At 56.3% G+C, this 13,534-nt stretch overlaps 1 protein-coding gene across 3 annotated transcripts in view; it reads left to right on the forward strand.

Annotated features, from left to right (window-relative positions):
• The window catches only part of NECTIN2 (nectin cell adhesion molecule 2), a 32,519-nt gene that overhangs the window by 13,853 nt on the left and 5,132 nt on the right, over nt 1-13,534 (forward strand). Inside the window, exons 2-7 of one of the 3 annotated variants that reach the window (XM_052655853.1) lie at nt 96-491; nt 3,798-4,094; nt 5,270-5,387; nt 5,909-6,057; nt 8,802-8,950; nt 9,729-9,966. In XM_052655853.1, the coding sequence (XP_052511813.1) occupies nt 96-491; nt 3,798-4,094; nt 5,270-5,387; nt 5,909-6,057; nt 8,802-8,950; nt 9,729-9,842 (1,223 nt within the window). In that variant the 3' untranslated portion in view covers nt 9,843-9,966. Of the gene's footprint in view, nt 1-95; nt 492-3,797; nt 4,095-5,269; nt 5,388-5,908; nt 6,058-8,801; nt 8,951-9,728; nt 10,469-13,123; nt 13,278-13,534 lie in introns of those variants that run through there. The other 2 variants (XM_052655851.1, XM_052655852.1) reach the window with 2 other exon arrangements.

Consider the following 13,534-nt stretch of genomic DNA (forward strand, 5'->3'; position numbering starts at 1 on the left):
GTGGGGGTGGGGGAGCCCTCCCATGATGGCTCTGCCTGGCCCAGGGATTTCTAGGCCCTTCCCCGACCCGACGTCTCTCTCTCCTCTCTCCCCAGGAGCCCAGGATGTGCGAGTTCAGGTCGCTGCTGAGGTTCGGGGCAACTTGGGGGACACGGTAGAGCTCCCGTGCCACCTGCTGCCTTCAGCGCCTGAAATCCGAGTGTCCCAGGTGACGTGGCTGCGCCTGGACGCGCCCGAAGGCAAACAGAACGTGGCCATCTTCCACCCCCTGTATGGTCGCAGCTTCCCCAGCCCGAAGCCCGGCAAGGAGCGGCTGTCCTTCGTCAATACCGCGCCGAGCGCAGGGGCCGGGCAAGGCACGGAGCTGGAGGTGCGGGACGCCACGCTGTCCCTGCGGGGGCTGACGGTGGAGGACGAGGGCAACTACACTTGCGAGTTTGCCACGTTCCCCAAGGGCACCAGTCGGGGAGTCACCTGGCTCAGAGTCTTAGGTGAGCAGGGTAGGGGGGGCGGGGGCTGCGGCAGTGAGAGGGGGAGGGGTGCAACGCGCGAGCACCCCCCACGGGCATGTTTCTGGGCTTTAGCTGGGAAATCGACCTACCTTGTCTGCGGTCATCCATCAGCCGGCCGTGATTCATTAAGCACCTGCTATTTGCCACCGGTAGCTTTGCAGGGAGGAGATACAGCCGGCAAGAAGCATTCAGAAGGTTGAGCCCGTACTCTGTGGCCAACACTGTGCCACTCTCTAGGGATGAAGCCGTAAGGAGAACAGAAGTCCCCGTTGTCCTGGAGCTTAGACTCCAATTAAGGGAGTAGATAATATAAATAACAAGAAAAAGAGTGAGCTGGGCGGTTGTAGGCACTTTTGGAGGAAAATAGGTTACCATTTTAGTAAGGGCGGTCTGGTGCTATTTGAACCCAAACTAGGAGGGTTTGAGGGAGTCCTGCAGGTCCACGGAGGAGAGTTTCAGGCAGCAGGAACAGCAAGTGCAAAGGCTCTGGGGCAGGGCACACCTGGAAGGTCTGAGGAAAAGCCAGGAAGTCAGTATGGCTGGAGATGAGTGAATGGGGGGCCAGGGAGAGGCAAGGTCAAGGCAGTGATGGGGGAGCACAGATCACAGATGACCTCACGGACCATGAGAAGATGTTGGCTTCTGTCTTGAGAGAACAACAGCTACAGGAGATCCTGAGTAGGGGAGCAAGTGTCAACTTGGGTTTTCACAGGCTATGTGGGCAGTGAGGATGGAGGCTCAGAAAGGCGGCGAGGGCATAAGTCCAGGAGACAGGTGATGGCAGTTAGACCAAAGGGGAGGCAGTGGAGGTAGCCAGATGTCATTGTCTTATGGAAATCTTTTAGAGGTCAAGCCAGAGAATAATCAAATTAGCAAACAAAAGGAGCACCAGGATGTTGTAATACTCAGAGTAAGGCCCCAGTGGACTCACGTAGAGAGAATGGTCAGTGAAAGCCTCTTAGTCAAATCCCGACGTGTAAGCAGGAGGCACCCTCAGGGAGAAGAATGAAGGCTCAGCAGAGGGAACGGGACAGTCTAGGCAAAGGCTGGGATAAGAGAAACAGACTGGCACATTCTAGGAACAGACAGGAGGCTAGTGGCAAGGGCTTGAGTGAGCCTCAACGAGGCAAGGAACCAACAGGGCCAGGTTACACGAACCTTATAGACAAGAGGCCAGGTGGCTGGAATTCATCTGTTGTTTTTTTTTTTTCCCCCGTGCTGAGCAGCTTGGAGAATCTCAGTTTCCCAACCAGGGATTGAACCCACACCCTTAGCGGTGAAAGCATGGAGTTCTAATCACTGGTGGACCACCAGAGAATTCCCTTCATCTGAAATGTTATTTGGAGCCATAAGATGGTTTCAAATCATAAGAACACCCTGACCAGGGTCTTGAAATTCTTTTTTTTTTAAAAAGGAGGGGTCACTGGCGGACTTCCCTGGCGGTCTAGTGGTTAAGAATCCACCTGCCAGTGCAGGGGACATGAGTTCAATCCCTGGTCCCGGAAGATCCCACATGCCATGGAGCAACCTAGCCCATGTACCCCAACTACTGAGCCCATGCTCTACGATAAGAGAAGCCACCACAACGAGAGGCCCGTGCACCGCAACCAGGCGTGGTCCCCACTCAACGCAGTTAGAGAGGACCCGCCTGCAGCAACAAAGACCCAGAGCAGCCAAAGATAAATAAAAGGAAAAAGAAAAAGATCAACTGGCTGCCAGGGTCAGGGAGGGGTGGTGGGCATGGGGCATCAGAAGAGTAGACAAAGGCAGAAGGAAGCAAGGAGACAGGTGAGAGGAGGCATTGGTTTGGAAGAGGGAAGAAGCAGGGAGGAGTGGGGAAAGGAGTGGAATAAACAGAGAAGTGAAATAGTCACCCTTCTGGGAGGTAGTGGGTGCTTGTCCGTGAACCAAGGGATGAGGAGGAGGAGGAAGAACTCCCAGCCTTCCGGCTCCAACAGGAAGTGACCAGCATGACCACTTAGCGAAATGTGGAAGAGTCAGGGAAGGCATCTTTTCAAAGGATGCTATTTCTTGCTAAATCTTGGCGATCCCCTGGGGTCCCGCCTTCCTCCAGCAACTCCGAAGAAGCCACATCACTCTGGATACGTTCCCCCCACCCGCTCTGAGCTCCAGAGAGTTGGAGAAGTGTACCCTGTAATGTCCCTCAGTACACACTTCCCTTCCCAAGGAACCCTGAGACCACAGTTGTTTCACACAGTAAACCACTCTCCTCCCCATCTTTCTCAAAGGCCTCTCTTTGTCTGCCATCATTTGTTCTATCAAGTAGAGATCACTTACTACCAGGCACCAGGTGCCTATCAAAGCACAGAGCAGAATAGTGAAACTGCTACTTTCTTGGGGAGTCCAACTTCAGGGAAGTTTCTATGAGAAAGTGAGTCCGGCATCTGGAAAAGGAGGAGGAGCAAGACAAGAAGAGAAGATGCCAGAACATTCCAGGCAGTGCAAGTCACTAAACACCCCGCAGTGGGCAGGAGCAGGGACCAGGGACAGGTAGTGATGCAGGTCAGAACTTGAGGGGACTGTCTGGTTGTGAGCACACATCAGTAACTGTGGTTGGCATTATTATTCCTCATGGAGGTTTTACCCCGCCTAATATTTTTCCATGTCTCCCAGGAGGATGGGTGAAAAGGGCAAAAAATGTCCAGCTTTGGGAATCTCCATTGCCTTTATCTCACTTCTGGGCCGAAATCTAGTGGTGATGACAGGAGAAGAAGTGGAAGTTCTTTTCAGCTGGACCTTTGAACTGCATTGTTCTGCTTTGGCTCTTCGCTTAAAATCACAGCTTCATCCAGGCTTGTGGACACCGTCTGCTTTACTAGCAGAGCAGACCAGAAAATGCATTGTACTATAACGGCTAACACTTAGATAGCACAGTGAGTGTCAAGCACTGTCCAAAGCACCTTATATGTCAATTTATTTCATCTCTGTGGTGGGTCCTATTACTATCCCCACTTTACAAAAGAGGAACCTGACGTAGAGGGTTGAAAATGACTTGTCTAAAGCCATGCGGCCGCAAAGCCCCAAAACCGGGAAGTGAAGCCCTGCAGTTGGGTCTTGGGCCTCCCAGATGACTCAGCTGTAAAGAATCCGGCTGCCAATGCAGGAGTTATGGGTTTGATCCCAGGGTCTGGAAGATCCCCCGGAGAAGGAAATGGCAATCCATTCCACTCCAGTTGGGACTTAACTGCTCAGCTCCACTGCTGAGGGTGTTTGTTGACTGACTCTAGGTGCGGAGTGACCCACCCCCTCTGTTCCTCTCCCCAGCCCAGCCCCAGAACCATGCCGAGAAACAGGAGGTCACATTCAATCTGGATCCTGTACCCGTGGCCCGCTGTGTCTCCGCGGGCGGCCGACCACCTGCCCGGGTCTCCTGGCTCTCACCCTTGGATGGGGAGGCCAAAGAGACCCAGGGATCGGGGCCCCTGCCTGGCACAGTCACCGTCACTAGTCGCTACACTGTGACACCCTTGAGCGAAGCAGATGGGGTCAAGGTCATCTGCAAAGTGGAACATGAGAGCTTCCAGGAGCCCAAACTGCTGCCAGTGATTCTCTCCGTGCGCTGTGAGTACATCAGGCTGTGACCGCTCCTCCGCCCCAAAACACTGGCTCCTCTGGGGCACTGTCTCCGCGATCCCGGAGTGCGGTCTACACTGGCACTCTGGATCAACTTCTGCACTGCCTTCCTGCCCATTGTGTACACTGGCTTCACTAGGCTCTCAACTTATTGCCGCAGTCAATAGTACATCAGAATGGGCTTGCAAGGGTCAGTTTTGTACATTTCTTCCCAGTTCCACGTCCATTAAGTGTTACTGGTTGCTTGAATCAACTGTGGGGAGTATTTATACCAAGAGAATTGACAAACACCGCAAACTAGGGCTATCCCTTTTTTTTGTAACCAGCATACAGGTGCCCCCAGCAATCTCTTCTGGCTCCCATGGACCCCAGCTGACACTGCTCCTTCACTGTTCTATATCAACTCCTTTGTCTCCTTGGCCCAACCCGGTATTGCTTATGCACACCTCCCCATTCATACTGTCTGAGTTGGCTCCCTGGGCACTGTCTATACTGACTCGCCTGGGGTCTCTACACCAACTTCTGCCCCGAATGTGACCACACTGGCCCCTGTGGACCCTGTCGACATACTGTGCTGTTGTCAATGCCGTTAGTGGCGATGGTGGTGGTGGTTTTGCGGGATCTTAGTTCCCCGACCACGGACTGAACCCAGAGCGATGCCAGTGAAAGCACCAAGTCCTAACCACTGGACCCTGTGAATACCGACCCCTTCCCATATGTACTGAGCTCACTCTTCCCCAAACTGCTTCCCCTGACACCCCCCACCCCGATATTCCCCAGAGAGGCTCTCCTGGCATTCTCCCCACAGACTCTGCCAAATAGTTACCTTAGCAGCTTTTCCAACCGCATACCCCAACTCAGCATTTTCTATACTAGCCCCCCAGACAATGCCTTCAGTTAAACTAATTCCCTAATCTGCTCTGGGCATGTCAGAAATGACACACATTATCTCTAGTGGCTGGCTCGGACGCTGCCTGCACTGAACAATAACTTCCTCAGAATGACCCTCAGTGAAGTCCCTGGGCGGTCTCTGAGCAGGCACTGTCCCTGGGTCCACCTCCTGCCAGCCCACCCTGTTCTTTAGGATTCTTATCTGTCTACTCACTTGTCACCCCTTCTGGGATTCCCCTGATCACTGAGCCAGTCCCCCCTATTTCCTGCAGATCCCCCCCAGGTCTCCATATCTGGCTATGACGACAACTGGTACATCGGCCGTAGTGAGGCCACCCTGAACTGTAATGTCCGCAGCAAACCAGAGCCCACGGGCTACGACTGGAGCACGTGAGTCCTGTTTGGAGCCAGACTCCTGGGTCTGGGGGAGGAGGGGCTGGGGACATGGACTCCTGGGCCTGAGGGAGGAGAGGCTGGGGTGCTGGACTCCTGGGGCTGGGGGAGGAGGGGCTGGGGGCTGGACCCCTGGGTCTGGGGGAGGAGGGGCTGGGAGCCTGGACCCCTGGGTCTGGGGGAGGAGGGGCTGGGGGTCTGGACTCCTGGGTCTGGAGGAGGATGGGCTGGGGGCCTGGACTCCTGGGGCTGAGGGAGGAGGGGCTGGGAGCCTGGACCCCTGGGTCTGAGGAAGGAGGGGCTGGGGGTTCAGACTCCTGTGTCATGAGAAAGGAACACCCGAGGCCTGAGGCCTGCAACCGTAAGTCCCCCAGGAGGAGGGAGCTGGCAGTTTGGGGTGTCAAGGAGTAAGTTTCAAGGCTGTGGAGCTTGGCTCTTGAGGGTTGTGTCATCAGGGACCAGATCTGGGCCCCCCGTGGACCATGCTGTCCCTCTCACGTGACCCCCACACCGTCTAGGACTTCCGGTGTCTTCCCAGCCTCAGCAGTGGCCCAGGGCCCCAAGCTGATCGTCCACTCAGTGGACCGGCTCTTCAACACCACTTTCATCTGCACCGTCACCAACGCCGTGGGCACCGGCCGAGCCGAGCAGGTGGTCCTCGTTCGAGGTGAGTGGGTCTTGGGGTGGTGTGACGACAAGGGCCTGCTCCCCGAGTGTTCCTCCCGCTGGGCTCTGGGGCTGCGCTGGGGGGCTGTGCCGCCGACCTGGGGTGGGCTGCACCCACCTCACCGATGTGGGGCATGGCTTTTATCCCCCGCCCCAGGTGGAGTCTGGATTGGGGTGACTGGGTAGGTGCTGGCAGGAGTTAGGAACTTGAGGCCTGAGAAGGGTCGTTAGGAAGAGATCCAGGGCAACTGGCCCAGCCTCCAGCCAACGAGACACACCCATGGGAATCAGACAACTCAGTCACGGGAGGGCAGCTGGACGAACACTCAGAGACAATAGACTTTTTACAGGGAGGGCTGGCCGGTACCAGCCGGAAACCAGTTTGCGTATGTGTGTTGAGATGTTTGTGTTCCTGGAGGTGGTATTTTGGGTTTGTTTTGGTTTTTGTTCTTTTGTTGGCCTGCCGCTCAGCTGACGGGATCTTAGTTCACCGACCAGGGACCAAAACCAGGCCCATGGCAGTGAAAGCGTGGGGTGCTAGCCAGTGGAGCGCCAGGCAACTCCCTGGAGGTGGTATTTTGGAAACAGTGGCTGGTGTGTCTGGCAGTCAGAAGTGCTCTGAGTCTCCCTGACGGGACCCAAGATACACAGCTGGAGAGGGAAAAAGTGAAAGGAAATGAAGCCCAGGTGCGGGCTGATGGAAATGGGGTTAAAATCACAACTGTAGACTGTGATGCTTACAGGGAGCCAGGGGGCCTTGGTGTGCCTCCCCATCTCAGAAATACAACCAAAGACAAACTCAGAGTCACCCGTGTGAAGACAGACAGACACACACACTGGAGACGGGTGGAAGCAGGCCCCTTGCTACGACAATCACAACACACACACGCACTCACACACACAGACACACGTCTAGAAAGACACCCACATGAAAACGGATCCTCAACCCACACCCCCCCCCCCCAGAAAAAATGAAAACGGATCCCTCTTGAGGAATTCCGACACGTGCCAGGGAGATGTGACATAGCCGCTGAGAAACACTGTCACAAACCACACGCCCAGAGAGACCACTGGCCCACCCTCAGCACGTCTCACACACTCAGGTCCACAAACACACACACCTGGAGGGATACACCGCCACACAGACACGCAGCAAGCCCACACGGGGAAACGCCATCACCCCGACGCTGAGAGGGAGACTTGAAGACATTCTCAAGGGCACGCCCTCGGAAACTCCAGAAATGCTGCTGTGGAGCTTCTGTCAACAAATCATCCTCTGACAAGTTATTTGCTGAGGTTTCCTCTTGGCCAGCCATTCTCCTTGATGTTGGGAATACAGCGATGACCCAGTCAGAGTCCTGCCCTCCAAGGCACACCCAGAGGAGGGTCAGCTCCACCCACCCAGCAAGGTGCCCAACTGGAAATACACCCCCTGAACTGTACCCCAGATACACACCCACCCGAGAAACCGGTCTCTCCGCCCACACTGGGCCCTTGGGTCTGGAGCCTGCAGGACCCAGACAGTGTCACGCTAAAAGGCCATGGGAGAAACACACAGCCACAAAAGCAGGGACGCTGCCCCCGAAACAGCCAGAAACCCCAGGAACGCCCACCACTGGCAACCCCCAAGGTGAACACACCACCATCAGAGTTCAGCCTTGGACAGGCAGTAGTCACCCAGTGAAGCACACGTACCTGGGTGGGTGGGGTGCGCACAAAATCACACACCCGTGGAAACGCCCCCCATCCCCGCAAAGGCAACCGCAGACCCACAGGCAGTCAAAAACACCATTGCAAAGTCACACACCTACAGATGGACTCCAGCAGATGGGGGTACTCTCTGAGCACTCCAGAAATTCAGTCTAAGGTAGTGATGTGTCAACAGAGGGCCTTGCCCGGAGAGGAGATTCACTCACAGCTCCTGGCAAAGTCACCTCAGAGGGTTTCTCAGAGACGCCTCCCGTTCCTCACGTGCACACAGACCTACACAGTCCATCACACTCCATTTGGGGCTCATGCCAGAGAAAACAAGTACACAGGCCACACCGCAGGCTAGACGTTGCTTCAGAAACTTCTGACCCTAAGACAGGAGCACGCTCAGCCAGCACCTCCAAAATACTACCTTCAGTAACGCGGACACACGTCCCAACATGCGTGAAAACTGGCCTCCAGACTTCACCGAACAGAGTCTTTCCGCCTTCCCCGGGGTGCAGGAGTAGACATATATCCCCGCCAGAAGTTTCACAGAGTATTGTTGGCCCTTCACCCTTGAGGTGGACTTTTTCTCTTCTGTTTTACTGTTGTTTGCACTGGTTTGACAGCCCCCTAGGTCATGACCCCCACCCCACCCCACTCCAGTAAACGTGGGGAGGGGAGGGTCAGGTATGAGCAGGTCCCTCCCTGGTCTCTCCCAGTCAGGCCCTGCATGCCAGGGTGGGGGAAGGCAGATATGTGATAAGATGCTGGTTGCATCTGTGGGCCCCAGATGCCCTCTCCCTCATCCTCACTCCTCCCCGATTAGCGCTCCCCCGCTTCCTTCTCTACCCACCCCCGCCCTCCCCTCCCACCAGCTCAGCCTCAGCAGGGAGAAGAAACCCCCGGGACTGTGGGCTTAAGGGGTACCATTTTCCACCTTGGGGATGGGGGGGCTCAATTTCCTCAGTCCCCTTCTCTCAAGTGCTAGGAGCTTTGGGATCCAACAGCCTCAGGCTCAAACCCATCTCTGCTTCTTTCTGGCTGGATCAGCCACAAGATTCTGTGACCCTGACCTCAGAGTTTCTGAGAGGGAGTGCCAAATTCCGATGCCTACAAGGTCCTGGCGAGTGACAGAGTGGCCAGGTGTGGAACTCTGTTCCCGGAGTCCGCAGCCTCACTCAGCCACAGCCCATCACCAGGTGAAAGAGACGAGGGAGTGATGGTGCCAGATCTGATTTTTTTTTTTTTTTTTTTTTGCCGTAAAAGAAATGTGGAATTTTCAGTGAAATGACTAGTGCTTTAAATGTTGGGTAGCGAGCTGTTGTTTCATGTGTGCACGTGTGTATGTGTGTGTTGGTTTTTGCTTTTGTCTCCGCGTGGCTCGGCAGGTGGGCTCTCAGTTCCCCGACCAGAGATTGAACCTATGCCCCTATAGCAGGGCTTCCCAGGTGGCTCAGTGGTAAAGAATCCGCCTGCCAGTGCAGGAGACGCAGGAGATTCGGGTTCTACCCCTGAGTCAGGAAGATTCCCTGGAGGAGGAAATGGCAGCCCACTCCAGTATTCTTGCCCAGAGAATCCTACGGACAGAGGAGCCTGGCGGGCTGCAGTCCATGGGGTCACAAAGAGTCCAAACTATGGCTGAGTGACTGAGCAATGCCCTGCGGTGGAAGCACGGAGTCTTAACCATTAGACGGCCAGGGAATCCCTAGCAATCGTCATTTTGGTTTTGTGTTCGTTATTTCGGGAGTCTTCTTTTTTTTCTGTCTTGTTAGCAAAGCACTAGGCAGGTGTAAGGAAATCCATCCGGGGGAGGGCACCCACTGGCGCGGAGAGTGAGCGGGGCTCTCCCTTCCCTCCCCGCCTCCCCAGTTCCCAGCCCTGCCCTGCTGCGTCCTGTCTCCCCCGCCCCCCACCTCCAGATGTCTTCTCTTGACCTCGTGTCTCCCTCTCTCTCTCACCCCTCTTCTCTCTCCTCAGACACCCCCCGGGCCTCGTCTCAAGGCGCGGGCCCAGTGGTGTGGGGGGCTGTGGGGGGGACACTGCTGGTGCTGCTGCTTCTGGCTGGGGGGTCCTTGGCCTTCATCCTGCTGAGGGTGAGGAGAAGGAAGAGCCCCGGAGGAGGAGGAGACGGCGGCACAGGAGGGTCCTGCGACCCGAAAACTCAGGTGTTTGGGAATGGGGGTCCCGTCTTCTGGACGCCCGTGGACCCTGGCCCCCTGAGGCCACAGGGCAAGGATGAGGAGGATGAGGACGAGGAGGAGAAGGCAGAGAAAGGCCTCATGTTGCCGCCGCCCCCGGCGCTGGAGGACGACTTGGAGTCCCAGCTGGACGGCTCTCTCATCTCCCGGCGGGCGATTTACGTGTGACCCCACTCACCCCCCACCACCACCCCCCCACAGGCAGACAGACAGACAGACTGAGACAGACACAGCACTGCGCACACCGGCCAGCCAAGGGCCCAGGGCTGGTTGAACTCGTTTGTCCGGAACACACTGGAGTTCAAGGCTACCTCCCGCTTCCTTCCCTGGGATGTAGAGGGCGCTGCAATATCATACACTGGACTTCTGACTCCCGGCCGCAAGGAGCAGGGGACGGCCCCCCCGGGGGAGGGGGGCGCTGGAGAATGGGGACCCACAGAGCACCACCCCCCACAGAGACTCTTGGTTCGGGCTCCAGCCTGCCATGGCCCCATGATACTCAGGAGTTAATAAACGCTTTGGAGGAAAACATCCCGGGGTGTCTTGTAATACATCAGACCCCCTCTTTGGGGGGTGGGACAGGGACTGCTAGGTCCCAGCGGGTGGGCGCTGGAGACAGGGAGCGTGGTGGGGGCTAGACTTGGGGAGGCTGATGGAAGGGAGGACTCTGGTCACTTGGGTCCTTGAAGGACACATTGGATGTCCGAGCCATCTGAGGCCCGGGGAGCTGGGCTCAGGGGCTGGCGCTTGGATGCGGGGCTTCCAGAACAGCCTTCCCAGGCAGAGTGGCCAGACTGGCCGGAGAACTGAGTTTCTGGGCCCAGTGGGGCTGAGATCGTGGACTCCTGGGCCCTCAGGGGTGGCGAGGGCCTGGAATCTGATCCTCTGGGGGCATCTCAGACCCGACCTCCCGGAGTCTGCTGAGGACATTGGAAGAGAGGACTTGCCACCTGCATTCTTGGGGTGCTAAGAAATCAGGGGAGCCCCACCTAGGGAGGACATCACGTCAGCCTTTCCTACCTTCTTCCTAGTCCCTTATCCCCAGGCTGGGCCCAACGAGGGGCTCTGTATCCTTCTCACTGCCCCCTCTCTCCGTTAGAAAATCTTCCAAACTCGGGCTGGGGACTGTGGTGGGGGTGGCGGGGAAGGAGGCAAGGTTAAATCCAGTCACCTCCACTCTCCCCAGCCCCACGACCACCCCAGGTGGCCTTCATCTCTGCTCCTGAGGCTGTCCTGGGACCCAGTTAAGGCTGCACCGGAACACCTAGCGTGGGGTGAAGCACCCGGGAGACGCTGGGTGAGTCTGCCTCTGCCACCAGCAGAGCGTTCCACTCGCTCTGCGGCGGACACGGCGGTGGCGCGCAGTCAGAGGAGCAGCCTTAGGATGGGCAAGTGTGTGGACTGAGCGCAATTACTCTGATATTTCCCCGACGCTCTGAGAAGCCCTCCAGAGGATGCCAGGCTGTGTAACAGGAAGCTGTGGAAATGGGATGGTCCAGGGATCCAGACAGCATTCCCTCGGGCAGCTTTCTCTCCTCTCCTCTGTAGCGGGGTTGATGGAAGGGGGCGGCCTGTGAGCGGGGCCTCGGCACACTTGTTATTTCCTCTGGCTGTTTACTGTCTGTACCACCCTGTCCTGTCCTGCCCACCTCCCACCCCAGCTGCCGCCTCCTCCCCCACCGGGAGGGTAGTGCCAGGAGCGGGAATGTGGTCGATCTGGCAGACAGTGGCTCCCCAAGTGTCCCTGTTGGGCGCCTCCTTATGCATCTAGAAAAACACCAGCTGTGTGCCAGACCCCGTCCCTTGGACCGCACAGTGTGGAAATTGGCAAGTAAACAGGTAATGGCTCCAATAATGATTCAGGAAGTGGAAAGTGTTACAAAGGAGAGGTCCAGGATTGTGTAGCGGGGGAGTCACACTTCTCTCCACCCCTTTTCCTGTGAGGTTGGAGGCCCTCTAGTGCTCAGCCCAGGATAACTTCATTCTGTATAATACATGAGGGGTTCTGATCCCAAGCCCAGAATCACGCCTGCCCCCGATTTTCTGCCTTTTTGCTCCATTCCTTGTCACCTGTCTTCCCTTAGCACCACACTCTCCCATCAGCTCTCTGCTTTGCTCCCTCCTGTCCCTAAAAACAACCCGAGGCTTCCTCCAGAGGACCTTGGCTCTGGCTGGCTGTTGGCTCTTCCTGGAATGCTCTCATACCCTCATGGCTCGCCCCCTACAGCTACTTCAGGCCTTTGCTCAAACATCTCCCAGTAAGACGCTCTCTGACTACTTTTGACTACCCTGCTCTGTCACTTAGCACTTCCCTACTATAAGTAAGGTGAATGACACTGGCATTATGTGGCATTATGTGGCTTTGCCTTTATATGTGAAAGTGAAAGTGAAGTCTCTCCATCGTGTCTGACTCTCTGCGACCCCATGGACTGTAGCCTACCAGGCTCCTCTGTCCATGGGATTTTCCAGGCAAGAGTACTGGAGTGGGCCGCCATTTCCTTCTCCAGGGGATCTTCCCAACCCAGGGATCGAACCCAGGTCTCCCGCATTGCAGACAGGCACTTTACCATCTGAGCCACCAGGGAAGTATACATATATATGTGTATAATTGGTTTTTTTGGCTGTCCTGGGTCTTCATTGCAGTGCGCGGACTTCTCACTGTGGTGGCTTCTCTTGTCGCAGAGCACGGGCCTCTAGGCATGCAGGCTTCAGGAGTTGCAGCTTGGCGGCTCTAGAGCGTGGGCTCAGTAGTTGTGACGCACGGGCTCAGTTGCCCCGCAGGATGTGGAATCTTCCCAGACCAGGGATGGAACCCATGTCCCCCAAACGGGCAGGTGGATTCTTATCCACTTCGACACGAGGGAAGTCCCCTACGATTACCCTCTCTCATTTGCCGTCACCTGGCACATTAGCTATTATGTCTGTTTCTCTACTTGTGGCCTCCCTGCCCGACAAAACATTCGTCCCATGGGACTGGCGCTTTTGGATGTTTTGTTCACCATTCTATCGCACAACAAATGCTCAGTGAGGATTAAGTGGATAAAAAGAATGTCCTCTGCCCTTGGGAGAGGTGGTAGGCAGGCAGGTGGTGACTGGAGGGTGGGGTGGGACTGGGAATAAGGCTTTGTGTGGCTTCCTCCTGGAGACTCCCTCACGCTGTCCTCCTTCTTGCAGAGACACCCAACACAGCCGGAGCAGGGGCCACAGGGGGCATCATTGGGGGCATCATCGCTGCCATCATCGCTACTGCTGTGGCCGCCACGGGCATCCTGATCTGCAGGCAGCAGCGGAAGGAGCAGAGGCTGCAGGGGGCAGAGGAGGAGGAGGAGTGAGTGAAGGGTCCTAAGAAGTGGATGGGGGAGGGGTCCCAGGACCAGGGTGCACAGGGTCCGGGAGGAGGCTGGGAGAAAGTCGTTGGTGATGGTTGTGACGCTGAAATGGCTCAGCTTCTCCATACACCAGTGCCGAATCAAATCTCCAAGACAGAATTTGGGATGACTGGCAGGCTACTGTCCAGAGGGTTGCAAAGAATCGGACACCACTGAATCGACTTAGCACACACCCAGAAAAGAGTAGCTTTATTGC

The sequence above is a fragment of the Budorcas taxicolor genome, chromosome 18 (genome assembly GCF_023091745.1).
Source record: "Budorcas taxicolor isolate Tak-1 chromosome 18, Takin1.1, whole genome shotgun sequence".
In the NCBI taxonomy this organism is placed as follows: domain Eukaryota; kingdom Metazoa; phylum Chordata; class Mammalia; order Artiodactyla; family Bovidae; genus Budorcas; species Budorcas taxicolor.